The following is a 21,535-nucleotide window of genomic DNA, read 5'->3' as shown; positions in this document are numbered from 1 at the left end:
AAAGACCACTCCCTCCGTGACTCCCTCGTCAGGTCCACACCCCCCACCAACCCAACCTCCACTCCCGGCACCTTCCCCTGCAACCGCAAGAAGTGCAAAACTTGCGTCCACACCTTCTCCCTTACTTCTCTCCAAGGCCCCAAGGGATCCTTCCATATCTGCCACAAATTCACCCGCACCTCCACAAACATCATCTATTGCATCCGCTGCACCCGATGTGGCCTCCTCTATATTGGGGAGATAGGCTGCCTATTTGCGGAACATTTCAGAGAACACCTCTGGGACACCCGGACCAACCAACCCAATCACCCCGTGGCTTAACACTTTAACTCCCCCTCCCACTCCACCAAGGACATGCAGGTCCTTGGACTCCTCCATCACCAGACCATAACAACACGATGGAGGAAGAGCGCCTCATCTTCCACCTGGGAACCCTCGAACCACAAAGGATGAACTCAGATTTCTCCAGTTTCCTAATTTCCCCTCCCTCCACCTTGTCTCAGTCAAATCCCTTGAACTCAGCACCAACTTCCTAACCTGCAATCTTCTTCCTGACCTCTCCGCCCCCACCCCTCTCCGGCCTATCACCCTCACCTTGACCTCCTTCCACCTATCACATCTCCATCGCCCCTCCCCCAAGTCCCTCCTCCCTACCTTTTATCTTAGCCTGCTGGACACACTTTCCTCATTCCTGATGGTTTATGCCTGAAACGTCGAATTTCCTGTTCCTTGGATGCTGCCTGACCTGCTGCACTTTTCCAGCAACACATTTTCAGCATACTATGAATGTGCTCAAGTTGTTGGTTTTCAAGCTCAGTATTTCTGCACATGGTGCTTTGATATAATCTTAGCAGCAAAGTACGCGATTTGTAGTTTGGAAACCATCAGGGTCATACATGTATCACATAAAGTGATAATGTTTCTGATTTGCCAACAGCTGCCTGGATTCATCAAACCAAAGCTGAGCTAGGATCATGAGACTGTAATGTAATTTTTAATTGTTCATCTGTAGACAAGATCCTCAATACCCCCACTTTTCACTGCGATCATTATATCTGTAAGAGGTTTGATGTAACCCCAGCTTAATAATGTTCCAAGGTCAAGGTGACTGGAATACACAGGCAGGAGGCTGGAAGAACACAGCACACAGGCAGCATCAGGACATGGAGAAGTCAACGTTTCGGGTGTAACTGTAATCTCTGGCTGCCTGAGAGGAAGATTAAGACAGCCCTTAATGTTGGGGCCTGGGAAAGGGTGTGCACGATGCTCACTGCCCAGCCCTGGCCGCGCGGGGTCGCGCTAGCTACGCAGCCCTCCCCGCCCGGCGGCGCGCACGCATGCTCCACCCTCATGGCGCGAGGTTGAGGGTGGGCGCGCTCGCAGGCTCGACCCACTTGGCGTGGGGTTGTGGGGGACGCGCTCGCAGGCTCCACCCTCTCGGCGCGGGCGCGCGCGCGCAGGCTCCTGGAAACAACGGCCGGAGCGGGGCTGAGCGCGTGAAGGCGGCTGTCCCCCGGGAGTGTCGGCCCGCTCTCTCGCTTTGAGGGGAGGGTGGGGGAAGCGCAGTCGGGTTTGCGATCCCGGCCGGGGAAGGGTATCGCCGTTAGGGGTGAGTGTGAGAGCAGAGCCGGGCTGAGCCTCAGTCTCAGCCTGTGGTGAGGTGATGGGCCCCGGGGGCCTCAACTGATGCAGCCTGACGTTTGATAGCATCTGGGTGGGTGACAGTGACTTTCTGTGGTGTACCACCGGCACCATCAGAGGAGCTGCTCGGCCTGAGAGCCCGCATTATGGGTTTCAATCCCTGGGTTAGCACCTTTAAGCCTCCCCGTGAATATACTACACACAGTGAGAGGGAAAGTTATGGTTGTAATTGATGTGAACCGGACAGGAGGACCTAACCACTCCAGGGGTAGTGAATGCCAGTCTGTGCTTGATGACATTGTCATCACCAGCTCCATTCCCCTGCATGTTCATTACTCTTATCACCCCCCCCCCCCCCCGCCACTGTGAGTCCTTTCAGTATTCTCACAATAGTATGGTAGAAACTGTTTTGAAATCGGCTGCTTCTGTACTTTCTCCCCGCTGGCAGAGGTTGTTGACAAACGTTGCCAGGTTGGGATGGATCCTTGAGAATGCTGGCAGCCTTTCCTTGACAGCGGGCTTGGTAGATGGCTTCTATAGACGGGAGGTTGGCCTTTGTGATTGTCCGGGCCGAGTTCACCACTCTCTGTAACCGTCTCCAATCTTGAATGGTACAGTTGCCATTCCAGGTAGGGATACATCTAGACAGAATGCTCTCACTGGCGCACCTATAAAAGTTGGTAAGGGTATTCGCTGTCATGCCAAATTTCCTCAGGTGCCTGAGAAAGAAATTTGTTGGGCTTTTGTAACTAGTGCGTCCACATGAAGAGTCCAAGAAAGCTTGTCATGGATGACCACTCCCAGGAACTTGACACTTTCCACTTGTTCCACACCTGTGCTGTTAGTGTGTAGGGGGGCATGAGTAACATCCTACCAAAAGTCAATAATGAGTTCCTTGGTTTTGCTGGCAGTGAGAGCTAAGTTGTTCTCAATCCACCATTTTTTCCAAGTCTGTAGTCAGTTTCATTGGCATCTCAGATTTGACCGACTACGGTGGTGTCATTAGCGAATTTTTGGCGACGCAGTCATGGGTATCTAGTGAGTACAGTAGGAGGCTGTGTACTCACCCCTGTGTACACTCCAGTGTTGAGTGTTAGTGATGATAACATATTGTCCCCAATCTTCACTGATTGTGGCCTGTGGGTCAGAAAACTGAGGAACCAGAGTGGGGCTTATTCCGAGATCACTAAGTTTAGTAATCAGTCTTGAGTGGATAATAATGTTGAAGGCTGAACTGTAGTCAATGAGTAGGATTCTTACATAGCTGTTCTTGGTGTCAAGATATTCTAGGGGGGAGTGAAGGGCAAGTGATATGGCATCAGATGTGGATCTGTTCGATAGGCATATTGGAAGTAGTGGGGAGGCTGGAGTTGATTAATGCCATGATCAGCCTTTCAGAGCACTTCATGATCACCAAAGTTAGGGCCTCTGGGCGGTAGTCATTGAGACATACTGCATGAGCCTTCTTAAGCACAGGAATGATGCTGGCCCTCTTGAAACAGGAAGGGACTGTGGCCTGTTGCAGCGAGGGGTTGAAGATGTCCAAGAAGACAGTTGATCTGTGGATGCTCTGAGTATATGGCCTGGACTCTGTCTGGTCCCATCACTTTCCTTGAATTCACTCAAAGGAAAACTGATCTGACCTCTGATGCAGAGACTGTTGGGACAGGTTCGTCAGGATTTGCCAGAATAGGTGTTACCTCTTTGCCGAAATTCTGCTCGAAGCGAGCACAGAAGGCATTGAGACAATCTGGAAGGGATATGTCATCGCCTGATATCTTGCACTGTCTCTTTTTAGAACCCGTGGTGTCATTCAGTCCTTGCTGTAGTCACCAGGTGTCTGTCTGCTCTCTAGTTTGGATCAGTATTGCTCCTTGGCTGTCTTGATGACTCTGCAAAGGTCATTTATAACTGTAAGTAGCAGCAACACAAAATGCAACTACAGCATTTCCTTTGTGGAAGGCATAGAATCCATGTGGGTAGAGTTAAAGAACCGCAAAGACAAAACACTCATATGGAAGTTATGTGCAGGCCTCCTGAGCAATAGTCAGGATGTGAGACAAAATAAATCAGGAGATTGAAAAGATATGTAAGAAAGACATTGTTACAATAATCATGGGGGACTTCAATGTGCAAGTGAACTGAGAATATCGTTTTGTTAATGGATCCCAAGAAAAGGAATTTGTGGTTTTCAGTGAAATGGTTTTTTAAGGAATAGGTTAAGGTAGAGCCCACTAGGTAACAGGCAGTTCACGATTTGGTGATGTGTAATGAAACAGACTTGAATAGGCAGCCAAGGTGAAGGAACCTGCAGGGATCAGTGATCGTAGTAATAGAATTCACCCTGCAGTTTGTGAAGCAGAAGTTAGAATCAGATGTAGCATTATGACAGGGAGAAAGTGAGGTCTGCAGATGCTGGAGATCAGAGCTGAAAATGCATTGTTGGAAAAGCGCAGCAGGTCAGGCAGCATCCAAGGAACAGGAAATTCGATGTTTCGGGCACAAGCCCTTTATCAGGAATGAGGAAAGTGTGTCCAGCAGGCTAAGATAAAAGGTAGGGAGGAGGGACTTGGGGGAGGGGCGATGGAGATGTGATAGGTGGAAGGAGATGAAGGTGAGGGTGATAAGCCGGAGTGGGGTGGGGGCGGAGAGGTCAGGAAGACGATTGCAGGTTAGGAAGGCGGTGCTGAGTTCGAGGGATTCGACTGAGATAAGGTGGAGGTAGGGGGAATGAGGAAATGAGGCGCTCTTCCTCCAACCGTCATGTTGTTATGGTCTGGTGATGGAGGAGTCCAAGGACCTGCATATCCTTGGTGGAGTGGGAGGGGGAGTTAAAGTGTTGAGCCACGGGGTGGTTGGGTTGGTTGGTCCGGGTGTCCCAGAGGTGTTCTCTGAAATGTTCCGCAAGTAGGCGGCCTGTCTCCCCAATATAGAGGAGGCCACATCGGGTGCAGCGGATGCAATAGATGATGTGTGTGGAGGTGCAGGTGACTTTGTGGCGGATATGGAAGGATCCCTTCGGGCCTTGGAAAGAATAAGGGAGGAGGTGTGGGCGCAAGTTTTGCATTTCTTGCGGTTGCAGGGGAAGGTGCCGGGAGTGGAGGTTGGTGGGGTGTGTGGACCTGACGAGGGAGTCACGGAGGGAGTGGTCTTTTCAGAACGCTGATAGGGGAGGGGAGGAAAATATATCCCTGGTGGTAGGGTCCATTTGGAGGTGACAGAAATGATGGCGGATGATACGCTATATATAGAGGTTGGTGCGATGGTAGGTGAGAACCAGTGGGGTTCTGTCCTGGTGGCGGTTGGAGTGGTGGGGCTTAAGGGCGGAGGAGCGGGAGGTGGAGGAGATGCGGTGGAGGGCATCGTCGATCACGTCTGGGGGGAATCTGTGGTCCTTGAAGAAGGAGGCCATCTGGGCTGTACGGTATTGGAACTGGTCCTCCTGGGAGCAGATACGGCGGAGACGAAGGAATTGGGAATATGGGATGGCGTTTTTACAGGGGGCAGATGGGAGGAAGTGTAGTCTAGGTAGCTGTGGGAGTCAGTCGGTTTATAGTAGATGTCTGTGTTGATTCGGTCGCCCGAGATAGAAATGGAAAGGTCTAGGAAGGGGAGGGAGGAGTCTGAGACGGTCCAGGTGAATTTGAGGTCAGGGTGGAAGGTGTTGGTAAAGTGGATGAACTGTTCAACCTCCTTGTGGGAGCACGGGGCTGCGCCAATACAGTCATCGATGTAGCGGAGGAAAAGGTGGGGGGTGGTGCCAGTGTAGTTGTGGAAGATGGACTGTTCCACATATCCTATGAAGAGGGAGGCATAGCTGGGGCCCATGCGGGTGCCCATGGCAACTCCTTTGGTTTGGAGGAAGTGGGAGGATTGGAAAGAGAAGTTGTTCAGGGTGAGGACCAGTTCAGTCAGTCGAAGGAGGGTGTCAGTGGAAGGGTACTGGTTGGTACGGCGGGAAAGGAAGAAGCAGAGGGCTTTGAGTCCTTGAGGTGATGGGGGATGGAGGTGTCCAGGGACTGGATGTCCATCGTGCAGATAAGGCGTTGGGGACTGGGGAAGCGAAAATCATGGAGGAGGTGGAGGGCGTGGGTGGTGTCCCGAACGTAGGTGGGGAGTTCTTGGACTAAGGGGGACAGGACCATGTCGAGGTATGCGGAGATGAGTTCGGTGGGGCAGGAGCAGGCTGAGATAATGGGTCGGCAGGGGCAGTCAGGTTTGTGCATTTTGGGCAGGAGGTAGAAACGGACGGTGCGGGGTTGTGGGACTATGAGGTTGGAGGCGGTGGATGGGAGATCCCCGTCCCACCACCGAACCATCGTCTCCCAGACCATCCATAACCTCATCACCTCAAGGACTCAAAGCCCTCCGCTTCTTCCTTTCCCGCTGTACCAACCAGTACCCTTCCACTGACACCCTCCTTCGACTGACTGAACTGGTCCTCACCCTGAACAACTTCTCTTTCCAATCGTCCCACTTCCTCCAAACCAAAGGAGTTGTCATGGGCACCCGCATGGGCCCCAGCTATGCCTGCCTCTTCGTAGGATATGTGGAACAGTCTATCTTCTGCAACTACACTAGCACCACCCCCCACCTTTTCCTCCGCTGCATCGATGACTGTATCGGCGCAGCCTCGTGCATCCACGAGGAGGTTGAACAGTTCATCCACTTTACCAACACCTTCCACCCTGACCTCAAATTCACCTGGACCGTCTCAGACTCCTCCCTCCCCTTCCTAGACCTTTCCATTTCTATCTACTATAAACTGACTGACTCCCACTGCTACCTAGACTACACCTCCTCCCATCTGCCCCCTGTAAAAACGCCATCCCATATTCCCAATTCCTTCGTCTCCACCGTATCTGCTCCCAGGAGGACCAGTTCCAGTACCGTAAAGCCCAGATGGCCTCCTTCTTCAAGGACCGCAGATTCCCCCCGACGTGATTGACGATGCCCTCCACCGCATCTCCTCCACTTCCCGCTCTTCCACCCTTGAGCCCCGCCCCTCCAACCGCCACCAGGACAGAACCCCACTGGTTCTCACCTACCACCCCACCAACCTCCATATGCAGCGTATCATCCGCCGTCATTTCCGCCACCTCCAAACGGACCTCAACAACAGGGATATATTTCCCTCCCCTCCCCTATCAGCGTTCTGAAAAGATCACTCCCTCCGTGACTCCCTCGTCAGGTCCACACACCCCACCAATCCAACCTCCACTCCTGGCACCTTCCCCTGCAACCGCAAGAAATGCAAAACTTGCGCCCACACCTCCTCCCTTATTCTTTCCAAGGCCCCAAGGGATCCTTCCATATCCGCCACAAATTCACCTGCACCTCCGCACACATCATCTACTGCATCCTCTGCACCCGATGTGGCCTCCTCTATATTGGGGAGACAGGCCGCCTACTTGCGGAATTTTTCAGAGAACACCTCTGGGACACCCGGACCAACCAACCCAACCACCCCGTGGCTCAACACTTTAACTCCCCCTCCCACTCCACCAAGGATATGCAGGTCCTTGGACTCCTCCATCGCCAGACCATAACAACACGACGGTTGGAGGAAGAGCGCCTCATCTTCCGCCTGGGAACCCTCCAACCACAAGGGATGAACTCAGATTTCTCCAGTTTCCTCATTTCTCCTCCCCCCACCTTGTCTCAGTCGAATCCCTCGAACTCAGCACCGCCTTCCTAACCTGCAATCTTCTTCCTGACCTCTCCGCCCCCACCCCACTCCGGCCTATCACCCTCACCTTCATCTCCTTCCACCTATCACATCTCCATCGCCCCTCCCCCAAGTCCCTCCTCCCTACCTTTATCTTAGCCTGCTGGACACACTTTCCTCATTCCTGCTGAAGGGCTTGTGCCCGAAAAATCGAATTTCCTGTTCCTTGGATGCTGCCTGACCTGCTGCGCTTTTCCAGCAACACATTTTTAGCATTATGACAATTGAGTAAAAATAACTACAAAGTTATGAGGGAGGAGTTGACCAGATTTGATTGGAAGAGGAACAGTTGGAGGAGTTTATGCGCTAAATTTGGAGGCAGAGCAGAAATCCATCCCGAGGAAGAAGAACATACCAAGGGGAGAACAAGGCAACCATGGCTGACAAGGGAAATCATAAAAGTAAAAGAAAAAGCATAGAATGTTTTTAGATTAGACTAGACTTACAGTGTGGAAACAGGCCCTTCGGCCCAACAAGTCCACACCGACCCGCCGAAGCGCAACCCACCCATACCCCTACATTTACCCCTTACCTAACACTACGGGCAATTTAGCTTGGCCAATTCACCTGACCCGCACATCTTTGGACTGTGGGAGGAAACCGGAGCACCCGGAGGAAACCCACGCAGACACGGGGAGAACGTGCAAACTCCACACAGTCAGTCGCCTGAGTCGGGAATTGAACCCGGGTCTACAGGCGCTGTGAGGCAGCAGTGCTAACCACTGTGCCACCGTGCCGCCCACTGTTGTGAAGATTAGTGGGAAGTCAGAGGATTAGGAAACCTTTAAAAAAACAGCAGTAGACAAAGGGGAGGCGAAATGAAATAAGAGGATAACTAGCTAGTAAGAAGATTGCAGGAGATATTCTTAGGTATATAAAAGATGAAAAAGAGGCACAAGTGGACACTGGTTGAGAGGTAATAATGAGCAACATGCTACATCAGTCTTCATGGTGGAAGACACCAGCGGCATACCAGAACATCAAGAGAGTCAGGGGGCAGAGGTGAGTGAAGTGGCTATCACGAAGGAGAAGCTGCTGGGAAAATTAAAAAGTCTGAAGATGAATATTGTAGAGGCATTGATAGTTTCAGGGATCACTGGAGTCAAGGAGGGTCCCAGAGGACAGGAAAATAGCTAATGTTAACACCCCCTTTTAAGAAGGGACAGATACAATAGACAGGAAAATATAGGCCGGTGAGCCTGACCTCAATTGTTGGTAAGATTTTAGAGTCCATTGTTAAGGGATGAGATTGTAGAGTATTTGGATGTACATGGTAAAATGGGACAAGCTTTGTTATGGAGAGATCATTCCTGAGAAATCTGTTAGAGTTCTTTGAGGAGATAACTAGCAAATTACACAAAGAAGAGAAAGTGGATGTGATCTGTTTGGATTTCCTAAAGGCTTTTGAGAAGGTGTCGCACAGGAGACTGCAAAATAAGGTATGAGCACATGGTACTAGGAGCAAGGTATTAGCATGGATAGAAGAGTCGCTGACTGGCAGAGATTGGGAACAAAGGGATCTTTTTCAGGGTGGCTGTCGGTAACTAGTAGCATTCTGCAGGCTCAATGTTCGGATCACAACTATTCGTGTTATACATTAAAGATCTAGACAAAGGAACTGAGCAGATTATTATGAAGTTTGTAGATGAGACAAAGATGGGTGGAAGGATGGGTGATGAGGAAGTGGAGAGGCTGCAGAATAACCTGAACAGGCTAGGACGGTGGGCAAAGAAGTCAAACTTTGGTCAGAAGAATAGAGAGGGAGACTATTTTCTAAATAGGCAAAGGCTTCAGAAATCTAAAATACGAAGGGACTTAGGATTCCTAGTTCAGGATTCTCTTCAGGTTAACTTGCTGGTTCAGTTGGCGGTTAGGAAGGAAAATGCAATGTTAGCATTCATTTCAAGAGGGCTAGTATACAAGAGTAGAGAGGTACTACTGAAGTTGTATAAGGCTCTGGTCAGACCATACTTGGAATATTGTAAGCAGTTCTGAGCTCCATACCTAAGGAAGGATGTGCTGGCCTTTGAGGGAATCCAGCAGATGTTTACAAAAATAATCCTGGGGCTGAAGGGCTTCTCAAATGAGAGGCACTTGAGGACAATATGTCTGTACTCAGAGTTTGGAATGATGAGGGGAGCTGTCATTAACACTTACAGAAGAATGAGAGGCCTGCACAGATTGGACGTAAAGAAGATTATTTCATTAGTAGGTGAAACTAGGACCTGAGGACACAGCTTCAATGTGAAGGGATGACCCTGTAGAACTGAGATGAGGAGGAATTTCTTCAGCTAGAAGATGGTGAATCTCTGGAACTCATTACCACAGAAAACTGTGGACCCAAGTTATGGGATGTAGTTAGGAAAAAAATTTTTACTTAGTAAGGGGATCAAGACTACGGGGAGAAGCAGGAGAATGGGATTGAGAACCATGGCCAAATGGTAGAACAGACTCAATGGGCATAATGGCTTAAATCTGCTCCATTTTTATGGTAGAGCAGACTCTCAATGGATCACTGAATGGTGACTATTTCAGAAGCTATGCACGGGGAGAACGTGCAAACTCCTCACAGTCAGTCGCCTGAGCCGCAAATTGAACCTGGATCTCTGGTGCTGTGAGGCAGTAGTGCTAACCACAGTGCCACCCAATGTGTTGCTGGAAAAGCGCAACCGGTCAGGCAGCAACCAAGGAGCAGGAGAATCGCAGTGGAGGAGATGTGGTGGAGAGCATCCACTTCCCATTCCTCCGCCCTTGAACCCCGCCCCTCCAATCGCCACCAGGACAGAACCCTGTGTGGAATGCTCTGCCCCAGAGGGCAGTGGAGGCCCAGTCTCTGGATTCATTTAAGAAAGAATTGGATAGAGCTCTCAAGGATAGTGGAATCAAGGGTTATGGAGATAAGGCGGGAACAGGATACTGATTAAGGATGATCAGCCATGATCATATTGAATGGTGGTGCAGGCTCGAAGGGCAGAATGGCCTACTCCTGCACCTATTGTCTATAACCCCACTGGTCCTCACCTACCATCCCACCAACCTCCAGATACGTCGTATCATCCTTTGTCATTTCCGCCACCTCCAAATAGACCCCACCAACAAGGATGTATTTTCCTCCCCTCCCCTATCAGCGTTCCAGAAAGACCACTCCTTCCACAACTCCCTCATCAGGTCCACCCCCCACCAACCCAACCTCCACTCCCGGCACCTTCCCCTGCAACCGCAAGAAATGCAAAACTTGCACTCACACCTCCCCCCGCACTTCCCTCCAAGGCCCCAAGGGATCCTTCCATATCTGTCACAAATTTACCTGCACCTCCAAACACATCATTTACTGCATCCGCTGCACCCGATGTGGGGAGACAGGCCTACTTGTGGAACGTTTCTGAGACACCCGCACCAACCAAACCAACCACCCCGTGGCTGAACACTTTAACTCCCCCTCCCACTCTGCCGGCCTCCTCCATTGCCAGTAACACGACGGCTGGAGGAAGAGTGCCTCATCTTCTGCCTAGGAACCCTCCAACCGCAAGGGATGAATGCAGATTTCTCCAGCTTCCTCATTTCCCCTTTCCATACCTTATCTCAGTCCCAACCCTCGTACTCAGCCTTCTTGGACTGTAATCTTCTTCCCGACCTCTCCACCCCCACCCCATCTCCGGCCTATCACCCTCACCTTAACCTCCTTCCATTTATCGCATTCCCAACCCCCCTCCCCAAGTCCCTCCTCCCTACCTTTTATCTTAGCCTGCTTGGCACACCTTCCTCATTCCTGAAGAAGGGCTTATGCCCGAAACGTTGATTCTCCTGCTCCTTGGATGCTGCCTGACCTGCTGTGCTTTTCCAGCAGCACATTTTTCAGCTTCGCTCTAAGACCATTTTATTTCACATCCTTCCTACAGACTTTAGCATAAGTTGGACATTGATGTGGCAATCAACCCTAACTTCAACCCATTTTGTGCTTTCTGTTTCCGATGGCTATTCAATTCCAGAAGTCATTTTTTTTAACTGTGGACAAACATCCAGTCCTTTCTTCATGTCCCACTGCAAGCATGGTCAAAGTTCAAAACTTAGCTTATAAAAGTATTGTGGCAAAAAGACTACAAGCTAGAATTTTGCTATACAGGATAAAAATATTATATTGAATGGTATCACAATATAAATTTTTACCTGTAAAATTACCCAAGATATTGTTTTTAGCCTGTATGGTTTATCTGAAAAACGTGGTCCAAGGAAGAATTGGCTAGTTTTTGGTGAAGATTTGGATTTTGTAATTTTTTAAGGGACCAGAGTTTTCTTTAAAGAGTGTTACAAGCTGGTTTACAGGTCGTTCTGCTACAACGCGACAGCTGTCTTCCTCTGCACCTCATGGCGGCACGGTGGCACAATGGTTAGCACTGCTGCCTCTCAGCGCCAGAGACCTGGATTCAATTCCTACCTCAGGCGACTCTCTGTATGGAGTTTGCACATTCTCCCCATATTTGCCTGGGTTTCCTCCGGGTGCTCTGGTTTCCTCCCACAATCCAAAAATGTGCAGGTTAGGTGAATTGGCCAGGCAAAATTGCCATAGTGTTAGGTGAAGGGGTAAATGTAGGTGAATGGGTCTGGGTGGGTTGCGCTGTGGATTTGTTGGGCCAAAGGGCCTGTTTCCACACTGTAACTAATCTAAAAGAAAATCATACGATGGAAAACGGCTATAGAAAATCACACTGTAAAAGATCGCTAATACAATATCGCTATATCTGTTCAGTCGAAAGTTCAAGTTATTCAAACAATACCCACAATTTATGAATCGTGTTATTACTAATTCTGCGTTATCGGAGAACAACCTGTGCTTCAAATATTTATTTTAGAATGTTCTGGATTGGCTCAGCTATTGAGTGCACTTTGTCCCAGCTGTCAAAATGTGAGCAGTGTTTTCAGCACAGGTTATTGGTTATGGGTTGACTTCAAGTCTTCTCCGTGATATGGAAGGCCTTGATAAAAAGGATATTTTTCAGCTTTGTAGTTAAGTTCCTCAACTAAGGAGAGAAAAGCCTAAGGAAAATCTGTGTAATTGTAATAGCTTTGACTTACCACAATGTGGCAGAGTTATGCACAGTATTCAGTGCCCTCTTCACTAGACTTTTAGTGTTTTAATATCTGCATTTTATTAGTGATAGCACTGTCATTTAAAGAATCAGAATGTTGTAGATTCATGATTTACTCTGGAGATTCAAGCATGTCATTTATGTTTGTAGTTTAGCTTAATACTGCTAGGGTATTCCATTGTCAAAGGAGCTATCTTTCAGATGGGATAAGCGGAGCTTCTCCTAGCCTATTCGGCTAAATACAAAAGATCAAAAGGAATTATTTAAAGATGCAAGTTAGTTCTATTGTAAGGAGGATATGGGCTGGGGTGGGATAAGTGTGATCCTTGTGCACAAATTGTTGCACTTTACAGTCTTAAAAAGTGACTACATTTCAAAAAAAAATTGTTGTTTGGCTGAAAGGTGCTTTAAAATATCCTAAGGGTTTGAAAGACAAATTATTCCCTTCTTAGACTGAAGTATATGACATTAACATTAGCACTGGTGACAAACTGAGTCTCAAATTTGTGGAGAAAGTGACATGTGTCACATTACGCTGCCCTATGTTAAAGTATGAGCTATTTCTGCAATCTTACCATCGAGTGAATTTCTATTAAAGCTGGCCAAGGTAAATTGCAGTGGAGAGTGATGTATGCAAATAAGAGGGCAAGTCATTTCTGTCCTCGTTGTATCTATTATTGGTAAAGGGGCTGAACCTGATCTCAATGAACAGACAACCGATTCCTTTCTCAGCTATAAAATGGTATGTAGTGCACGAAAGGAGGATGTCTTTATTCCTGTCATTGAAGGAAACTGAAATGCCCTCAAAGACGTTTTCAATTTATAACATTTTTAAACTGAGCAATGTCATTGCAGCTGAACTGAATTTCTTTCAGGGATACAGCATGGAAACAGATTTTTCGGTCCACAAATTCATACCAACTATAATTCCAAATTAAACTAATCCTACCTCCTGCTCCATTCTGTTTAACTGCCTTTGGTCAAAGATAGAGAATCTTACAGCAATTAATATTAAAGCATCAAAGTTAATATATCACAGCATAGTTTTAATTAAGTCGGGCAGAGTTGAAAATAGTGAGGAAATGCTAAATTTTATTTTGCTTCCATTATAAATGTAAAAATGAAATGCAGTGATCCAAAGTGATAATAATTGATAACTTTCAAGGAAAACCTTTTAACTTGAAATATAAATATTAATAGCCGATCATAACCAGGCTCGAACTGTTAACAGATCATACATTTGTTACTTGAGGGCATTTATCTATGAAGGCAGTTCGATTTCTTTCAGTGAAGACATCCTTTGTTCCTGTACAACACACCACTTTGCAATGGAAAAAGAAGTTTGCTGCCTCCCATCAAAGATTCAAAATGAATAACATCCTGGAGATTACCATTGATTAATCTCTACTGGACTTGCCATATAAATACAGTGGCTACAAAAAAGTCAGAGGATAGGAATACTACAGGCACATATTCACCTTCTGATTCCACCAAGTCAGTCCACAAGGCACAAGTCAGGACTGTGATGAAATATTCCCCATTTGCCTAAATGACTGAAACTTGAACAATACACAAGAGGCTTAACATCCAGGACAAAACTGCCCACTTAATTGACATCACAACCATCCACTCCATCACCACCGACACTCAGTAACAGCAATGTGTGCTTTCAGCAAGCTGCACTATAGAAATTCATCAAAGATCCATAGAGAGCTCCAGTAAACACATAAATCCATAAACCCACTTCCATCTAGAAGGACAGAGCAGGAAGTACATGGGAACATCACCACCTGAAATTTCCTCTTCAAGTCACCATCCTTCCCTGGAAATATATTGTTGTTCCTTGAGTGTCATTGGCTCAAAATATTGGAATTCCCTCCATAACAGCATTGTGAGTCTACCTACAGCTCATGGACTGCAGCAGTTCAAGAAGCAGCTCACCATCCTTATCAAGGGCCACTAGAGATTGGCATTAAATGCTGGCCTTGCTCTCAGCACGCAAATTGCAGAGTGAATAAAGAAAAGTCCACTTCATATTGATTTTGATCATTTTGAATGTTTTGTATGCTATGCAATATTTCTGCTTTTATGTTTAGGTGTGTAGTAAGGCTCCTTCAGCTAGAAACCTTTGCTATCATGGATGAACGAACGCGCAGTTGTTTATTACAAAATCGCTCTGCACTTGAGCAAGATATCAAGACCTCATATATTATGGATCACCTCATAAGTGAAGAGGTTCTGAGTCTTGAGGATGAACAGAAAGTTAAAGCTCAGGTAACCAACTATAGGAAAGTATTATTAATGATATGGCAAATTTGCTTATTGGCACATCTAGAATTTATTTACACTTTTTTACTAATGCTCATTTGTAATCACTGTCAAATTGGTTTTCTCATTGCTTTCTTCCTTTTTTGACACAAAAACAGACTCCTGTTATCATTAACAAGTCAACATAATAAAGTTGTTTTACCTTCTCGATACTGCTGAATACTAGCACGTCATGTCTTGATAGGAATGATATTTGGCTATGATACAACAGTGTTCTATTGATAATGAACTGTTTGAACTCTGAGATTAGCTTACAAAATGTTCATTATGTTCAGTCCAGAATTAATTTTCATACATTTAATAGAAAGAAAATGCTTAAGATCTCTTGAAGCATTGAATTTACCTACATTTATCAGAGGCTGATAGTACTAATAATTGGCAGCCACCTGTCATTTTGAGCACATGCATCTTTTTCCTTCAGCGTATCATGGTGTAAAGTGTATTATGCATTGTAGCAACTCTCTAAGAACAAAACCTCCCACACCTGTCACCCTGACTTCAATGGCCAAAAAAAAACTGGTGCATGATAAACAAAAACAGAAATTGCTGGAGAAGCTTGGCAGGTCTGGCTGCATCTGTGGTGAATCATTAGAGTTAACATTTGGATCAAGTGACCCTTCCTCAGATTTTTATGGTGCATGATACACACTAACATTTCAAGGACAATTAGCAAACAAATAAAGTGATGGTCAGATTGCACGAATGAATAAACAACGCTCCATAGCACGCACCAACTGGGATATAAATCATTGTTCATTCATTCATAGCTGGTCTACTTCTTGAAACCCCTTACCATACAGCATTGTTGAGAATATCATTGTTCTTAATTTGCATATGCCAATCAGGAATCAGCAATTAATGCCCCTTGTCTTGCTAACAGTGCTGACATCCTAAGATGAGCTTTAAAATATGCTTTCTGTTGAACAAGTATTTTGCTGGGAAATGAATCCTCAGTTATGATATTTTTCTGCCTTTTTTCAGTTTACACAGAAAGAACGAGCTGCTTTACTTATAACCCTAATCCTTCAAAAGGATAATTGTGCTGTCATATCTTTCTACAATGCATTGCTGAATGAAGGGTACAAAGAACTTGCTGCGCTTCTTCAAGATGGCCTTCCAATTATTTCTAATTCTCCAAATAAAACATCTATAGATGGCCCAACTGCTTATGGTGAGTATATCTAATGCAGAATGATATATTGTTCTGGTTGTCTTATTTACTTAAATTGCTTATATTTCCTTTTATTGTGCTTTACATACATCTAACAATTGTGTGTGCTTACGTAAGCTGGTAATTTACCTGTGATCTGTATACCACTCTAAAGTTGTTTTTACTTTTTTGGTGTGATTATGGCATAGATTTCTTGGAGGGCTTGTAATGTTAAATACTGAAGAGGCAACCTCATTGATCTCATATCTATGGGTGTTCTTATTTTGCCAATGGCTTCAACCGTTAAATGGAATTGAAGGCGTTATGGAACAGTTGACATGGAAGCGATATTTCCTTGGATTTACATTTACACTACTGGAGTCACTGTGGGTTGAATTGCACAGAATTTCTTTTTTACTTTCAACTTACATACTCAGTGAAGATAATTCCCTGCTGGGCAGCTAAGTGAGGTACCTTCTGGAGAAGAGAAAAATAGTTTGATACTGCACATAAAGGCTTATTTGGTTAGGTTATCCAAAAATAGCACTGTTGTTGAAAATTTAATTGAGACCTTGGTGTCTCTTATCTATGTTGCAGGCAGGAGCAGGAATATGAGAAATTGTCGTGCTGTGATTTTTGAGTCAGTGGCAAGAGAGGAGAATGAAACAAATAAAAGGGTGGAGAAATTGCTTGTAAAAACAAAGGAGGTAGAAAGGTGAAATCAAACCTGTCTAAATGTCAAAATCATTATCTTTATGTAGAGGCAAATGGTTTGGTCAGGTGACAAGGTATATTGTTCTAAAAGGGGAAAAAGAAACTAGCATTATGGGATAAAACGACTTTAACAGCTTATAACCTGAAAGTACAAAAAAATTTGGCGAATGGTACAAGGTAATTAATTTGACTCATTGAGTTGTGATACCCCAACAGGACAGATTTGAGTGCTTTTACCCTCCAGAACCTTGGTGAGGTGTTTATATAGGAACTGATTCCTTCATGAGAATTGGATTAAATAATAGTGCAGGTCATGAAAGTTGAAAATATAAATGATGAGTTATTTTGAGCTTTTTATGAGCTTATCTTTTGCATGTGAATTTTCTGTTGAATTATCTTGAGAGTCTTGTTTTGATTGCAGTGTCACTGAGTCTCATAATGGTGTAATCTTGACATATGTATAACATGAGAAACAGACAGAAATATTACCAGTAGAAATATGAACACTGAATAAAGGAACTGTCCTCCCTTAACATTTAGAATCAGTTTATAGAAGATAGCCCACAGAGTCTGCACCAGTTCTTTCACAGAGCAAACCCACTCTTTGCTCCTTGCCCGTATCACAGAATATTTTAGTTCTTCAAATATTTAACCAATTTCTATTTTAACTCTACAATTAAACTGTTTCAGATCCTAACAACTCACTTAAAAATGTTTTTCCTTATGCCTTTAATTTCTTTGCCTTTTGCCATAAATCTGTGACCCCTGATTTCAGTCCTTTTGTGTTCTTTATGATTTTAAACACCTTATTAATATTCTCCTCTTACTCTTAAAAACAAATAGAAGTGTTCTTGTGATGCAATAGTACTGAGCTGAGTCTGAACCAGGAGGCCTGAGTTCAAGTCCCACCTGCTCCAGAGGCATAACAACATCTCAGAACAGATTGCTTAGAAAATATTAAGAAAATAAATATGGAAGCAGTGGGCTTAGAACAAATATTTGTTGATAGGCGATCCCCAGGAATGCAGGCAGAAGTCGGAGATGCATTGTGCACTGGTGAGTGGAAATTCAAAGTTCAGGTCAAGAACTGGAGAGAGCACCAATGTAGCCATTGATGTACTGAAAGAAAAAGAAGTCCAGTAGGGGCATTGAGCAGAACTGAAGCAGAGACAGTAACAACCATCACATAAACAACAATAAAATGGCAAAAGTTTGCAGAAGAAGAGACACTCTGAGTATGCTTGACTAATTAAGCTACATACACATCAAAGTGGGAACCTTGATCAAGCCAGGCTAAATGGCCAATTGCCTGTAGCTAGATATGCTTCCCTTTTAATAGGAAATAATAACGAGACTAGTCTAAACTATGTGGAAAAAGTCATGAGGTAAGCTCGCTCAGCTCACATGCCCAGTATCATTGTCCTACAAAATCGATTTTTCTTTTAAAATCCTCTTAGATTCCCAAAATGCAAATTAAATTTGTAACATTCCCAGATCTGGAGCTCCAGGGAACAACACGCAAACATTCAAGCCATGACAAGGAAGTATGCACTCAGATCAGACCACAAAGAGTTAACCTTTTCACCAAGTTCTGTTCTCTCTCTCTCTCTCTCTCTCTCTCACTCTTTCTGTCTTTCTGAATCTGTCTCTCTTACTCACTCACTCCTTTGAACCCTTTGGTTAGTGAATATAATTTACAGAAGAAAGGTCTCGCTCTCGCACACTCGCACACACACGCACGCATGCGTGTACATCTTCCAACTTTCTTACTATGTCAGTTTCAGCCTTTGTGTTTTCCTAGCTTGTAAGGGTAATGGGGCATTCACATTCCAGAACAGTTAAGATGAGGGAACCGAGCTTCATAAATTCAAATCTACTCAGTGTGGCACACATGAAAATGTATCAGGATTGCTCTATTAATTGCATATTTCGCTCAGCTTATTCAATTACAAGTTATTTTGCTATTGATTGAGTTTTGTTAAGACTCTTCAATATAAACCAGAAATATGTGAAATATGTGCAGCTTCCAGCCTTCAGGTGAGAAGGAAGTACTGCCATACATTCCACAAGTGAGCAAATGTTATCACCTTATTTACACCGATCCAGTGACACTAAGAACAGATGTCCTTAATTCTTCTGAACAAACGGCCCCTTCACACACAACCCCCCCCGCCCCGCCCACCCCTGCCCCTCTGTTGTCAAACGCTTCCCTGCATCTGCTGTAGCAGATGTGTGAGGCTACCAGCTTTCTCAATCCCATCAGGTCCAGGGGACATCTGAGCCTTTAGCCTCATTTGTTTCCTTAACACATTTCTCTAGTGATAGTTACTGTACTTATTTCCTCATGTCTTTTTGATTATTTAGCAATTTGGAGCCTATGCCTCAGTGGTTTTGTCTGCAATGTTTAGTATCCCCTTTGTAATGGCTACGTTTTAAGATGCTTCTAAATTTTTATCTCCTTCACAAAGATTTTGCTACCTTTCTGAATATATTTTTCTGTGCCTTAAAATACACATGTTTACTACCTTTATCATGTAAATTTGAGATTTCTGACTCATAGGAAATGTAAGCTAATCTTAGGATTTGAAATTGTTCAGGTGAAGAAATGGCTGTACATTAACTGAAAATTGTAAATCATAAGCTAATAAACAAATGGTTACTTTTATTTGAAAGCAGTTACAGTGAAATTTTTTTTGCAAGTCATCATTGTACTATTCTGGCAGGTCAGGATGACAAATGCTGCGGTGCCTGTGTGCTGTACTTCTGTTTTTTGCATCACTTTAGTATAATTTACCTTTTACATTGATTAACTAAAGGAATAAAAATGCCAGACGGACAAAGGTTCATAATCTAACTGGTGCTAAAGTTATATTCTTTTGCTGTCCTATAGTGGTTATTTTCTGTAAATTTTGCTTCTTTAATAGGATTTTTTTTTTGCCTTCCTTCATCTGTGATGTCTTTGTTGCCATCTAGGATGCAGGCAGTTGTCTATCAGGAAGGGGAAGAAAGAGAGAGACTACGTCGCAGCTTGACTAATTACAGATTAGCATTGTTGGAGATGTAGATGAAATCTAACAAAAGGGAATGAATTGTCTCTTTTTAAAGTTGGAATCTTACCTTAAGATCTGGAATTTATTAGTCTTTATTGTAAAAAGAGCTTAGAACAGTACGCCACAGAAGCTGGCCCTTCAGCCCACCATATCTGTGCTGATCATGATACCATTCTAAACTAATTTGTAAATCTGGATAATTGTGCAGTTGAGTACTTTGGAATTCTCAAAAAGTGGGAAGCGTACTTTGCTGCAGGTTCTGATCTGACACTGAAAATGGCAGAATCGTCGAAGCTCATCACTAATGTTGTATAAGTAGTATTTCAGTGGCATGGCCTCTCCAACATGTTGATCTGAATGACGAATGCTTGAACTGGCTTAGTACAAATGGGTATGATCCCTTTCCACAGCTTCATTCAAAAATGAACACGTAGCCAAACCAATTAATTGCCTACATGTGATGCAGGGCTCTTAAGCCAGTCACGTTGTTGATTTGTGTCCATAAAATTTATCAGATTTTAATAGCCAGATGAAAAAAACCTTTCACCTATTTGGCTTGGCATTCAAGATCAGCAGCACACAACATCACACACTGTGATCCTACAATAGATTTATTTTTGAAGTCGCAATCATTCCTGCAGCTTCTCTTCATGACCCAGAGTTTGTGATGAAAATAATAAGGTGTCTATTATTGCTGACTGTTATAATGAAGGACATTGACAGCAATTTCAGAAGTACTTACCTGCACAGTTAAATGCAGAAATCAGAAATTGTCAGAGCTTGCAATTCCATAGTGTGCATTGTTGCAGTCCTCACATATAGGGACTCAGCATTGAAATGATTGAAAAGACAGGGCTCTGTTGTACTACTACAGAGTGGAATTACTGGAGAAGTTCAGTCTAGTACATTCAGGAGTAACTGAGTTTTAATATGAGTAGCATAATTTATTAATTAACACCTTCTCTGGCTCTGTACAGTTAAATTTTGAATGTAGCATCTCATTCCTTCAGAAGAAAATTCATGTTATAGATTCAGAAGTATTATTTGTTAACCCTGCCTCTCCTATCTCTGTTCCTTAACTCCATCTATACTGTTTACTTATACTGCCTACTTTATATCTGTGGTCTTAGAGTGAATCTGCCTCAGTGAGGATTCCTCAATATTGTTGAAGAGATTCACTTTTTCTTGACAAGTTTTAGAGATGTTGAATCTTCACTGAAACAAGCAGCAGATGAGAGGAAAGTTCAACTGACAAGCCTGTGAAAAGCCTCTGGGTAGCCATCTGTGAGGTGAATGGTGAGCAGTGTTCTTTCACTGCTTGGAGCATAACCCAGCTCTGTAATATTTTGGTGTTAATATTGCACCAAGGCTTTTTCAAAAGTCTTAAACTGTCTCCATATTTTGTTTTTGTTGTTTAGTTGTACATTGAATCTTGTCCTCGGTTTTGCCTTCAGCTGTCCTGCTGGTCCTGAATATATTTATTGAAAAGTAGATTAAAAATCATTTTTAGGTTATTACTTCCAATTGAAACTTAAAATTCATATGCACCTCATGTTCTTCCGTTTAGTAATATTTCATAGAGGAGGAGTGAATACCAGCAAGGAAGCATGAGAGTGAACTCAATCCTGTCATTGGGTGATATTTGCACATGTACTTTCAAGTTGCTGAGTTGGAATCCTTTAGTGCCACTTGCCCATGGAATTGAAGACATTTGCTGTGCTCCACTGTTAACCTAAATGAAATAATTTCATTGTTTTAGATCAGGACTTTAGTCTGAGACCTTACTGTTCTGCATAGCTCCGAACCAATGACGCATTGAGCCATCTAAGCAGTCTAG

General features: G+C 44.5%; 1 protein-coding gene across 5 annotated transcripts in view; it reads left to right on the top strand.

Annotated features, from left to right (window-relative positions):
- The first annotated feature begins 1,466 nt into the window (after positions 1–1,466).
- apaf1 (apoptotic peptidase activating factor 1) overlaps positions 1,467–21,535 on the top strand; it is a 196,665-nt gene continuing 176,596 nt past the window's right edge. For 3 of the 5 annotated variants that reach the window (XM_060842926.1, XM_060842922.1, XM_060842927.1), the window contains exons 1-3: positions 1,467–1,609; positions 14,553–14,730; positions 15,766–15,955. In XM_060842926.1, the coding sequence (XP_060698909.1) occupies positions 14,593–14,730; positions 15,766–15,955 (328 nt within the window). In that variant the 5' untranslated portion in view covers positions 1,467–1,609; positions 14,553–14,592. Of the gene's footprint in view, positions 1,610–2,191; positions 2,271–3,439; positions 3,555–14,552; positions 14,731–15,765; positions 15,956–21,535 lie in introns of those variants that run through there. The other 2 variants (XM_060842924.1, XM_060842925.1) reach the window with 2 other exon arrangements.

The sequence above is a fragment of the Hemiscyllium ocellatum genome, chromosome 23 (assembly GCF_020745735.1).
Source record: "Hemiscyllium ocellatum isolate sHemOce1 chromosome 23, sHemOce1.pat.X.cur, whole genome shotgun sequence".
Taxonomy (NCBI): Eukaryota; Metazoa; Chordata; class Chondrichthyes; order Orectolobiformes; family Hemiscylliidae; genus Hemiscyllium; species Hemiscyllium ocellatum.
The sequence above is the reverse complement of the archived record's forward strand: the minus strand, read 5'-3'. Positions and strand labels throughout refer to the sequence as shown.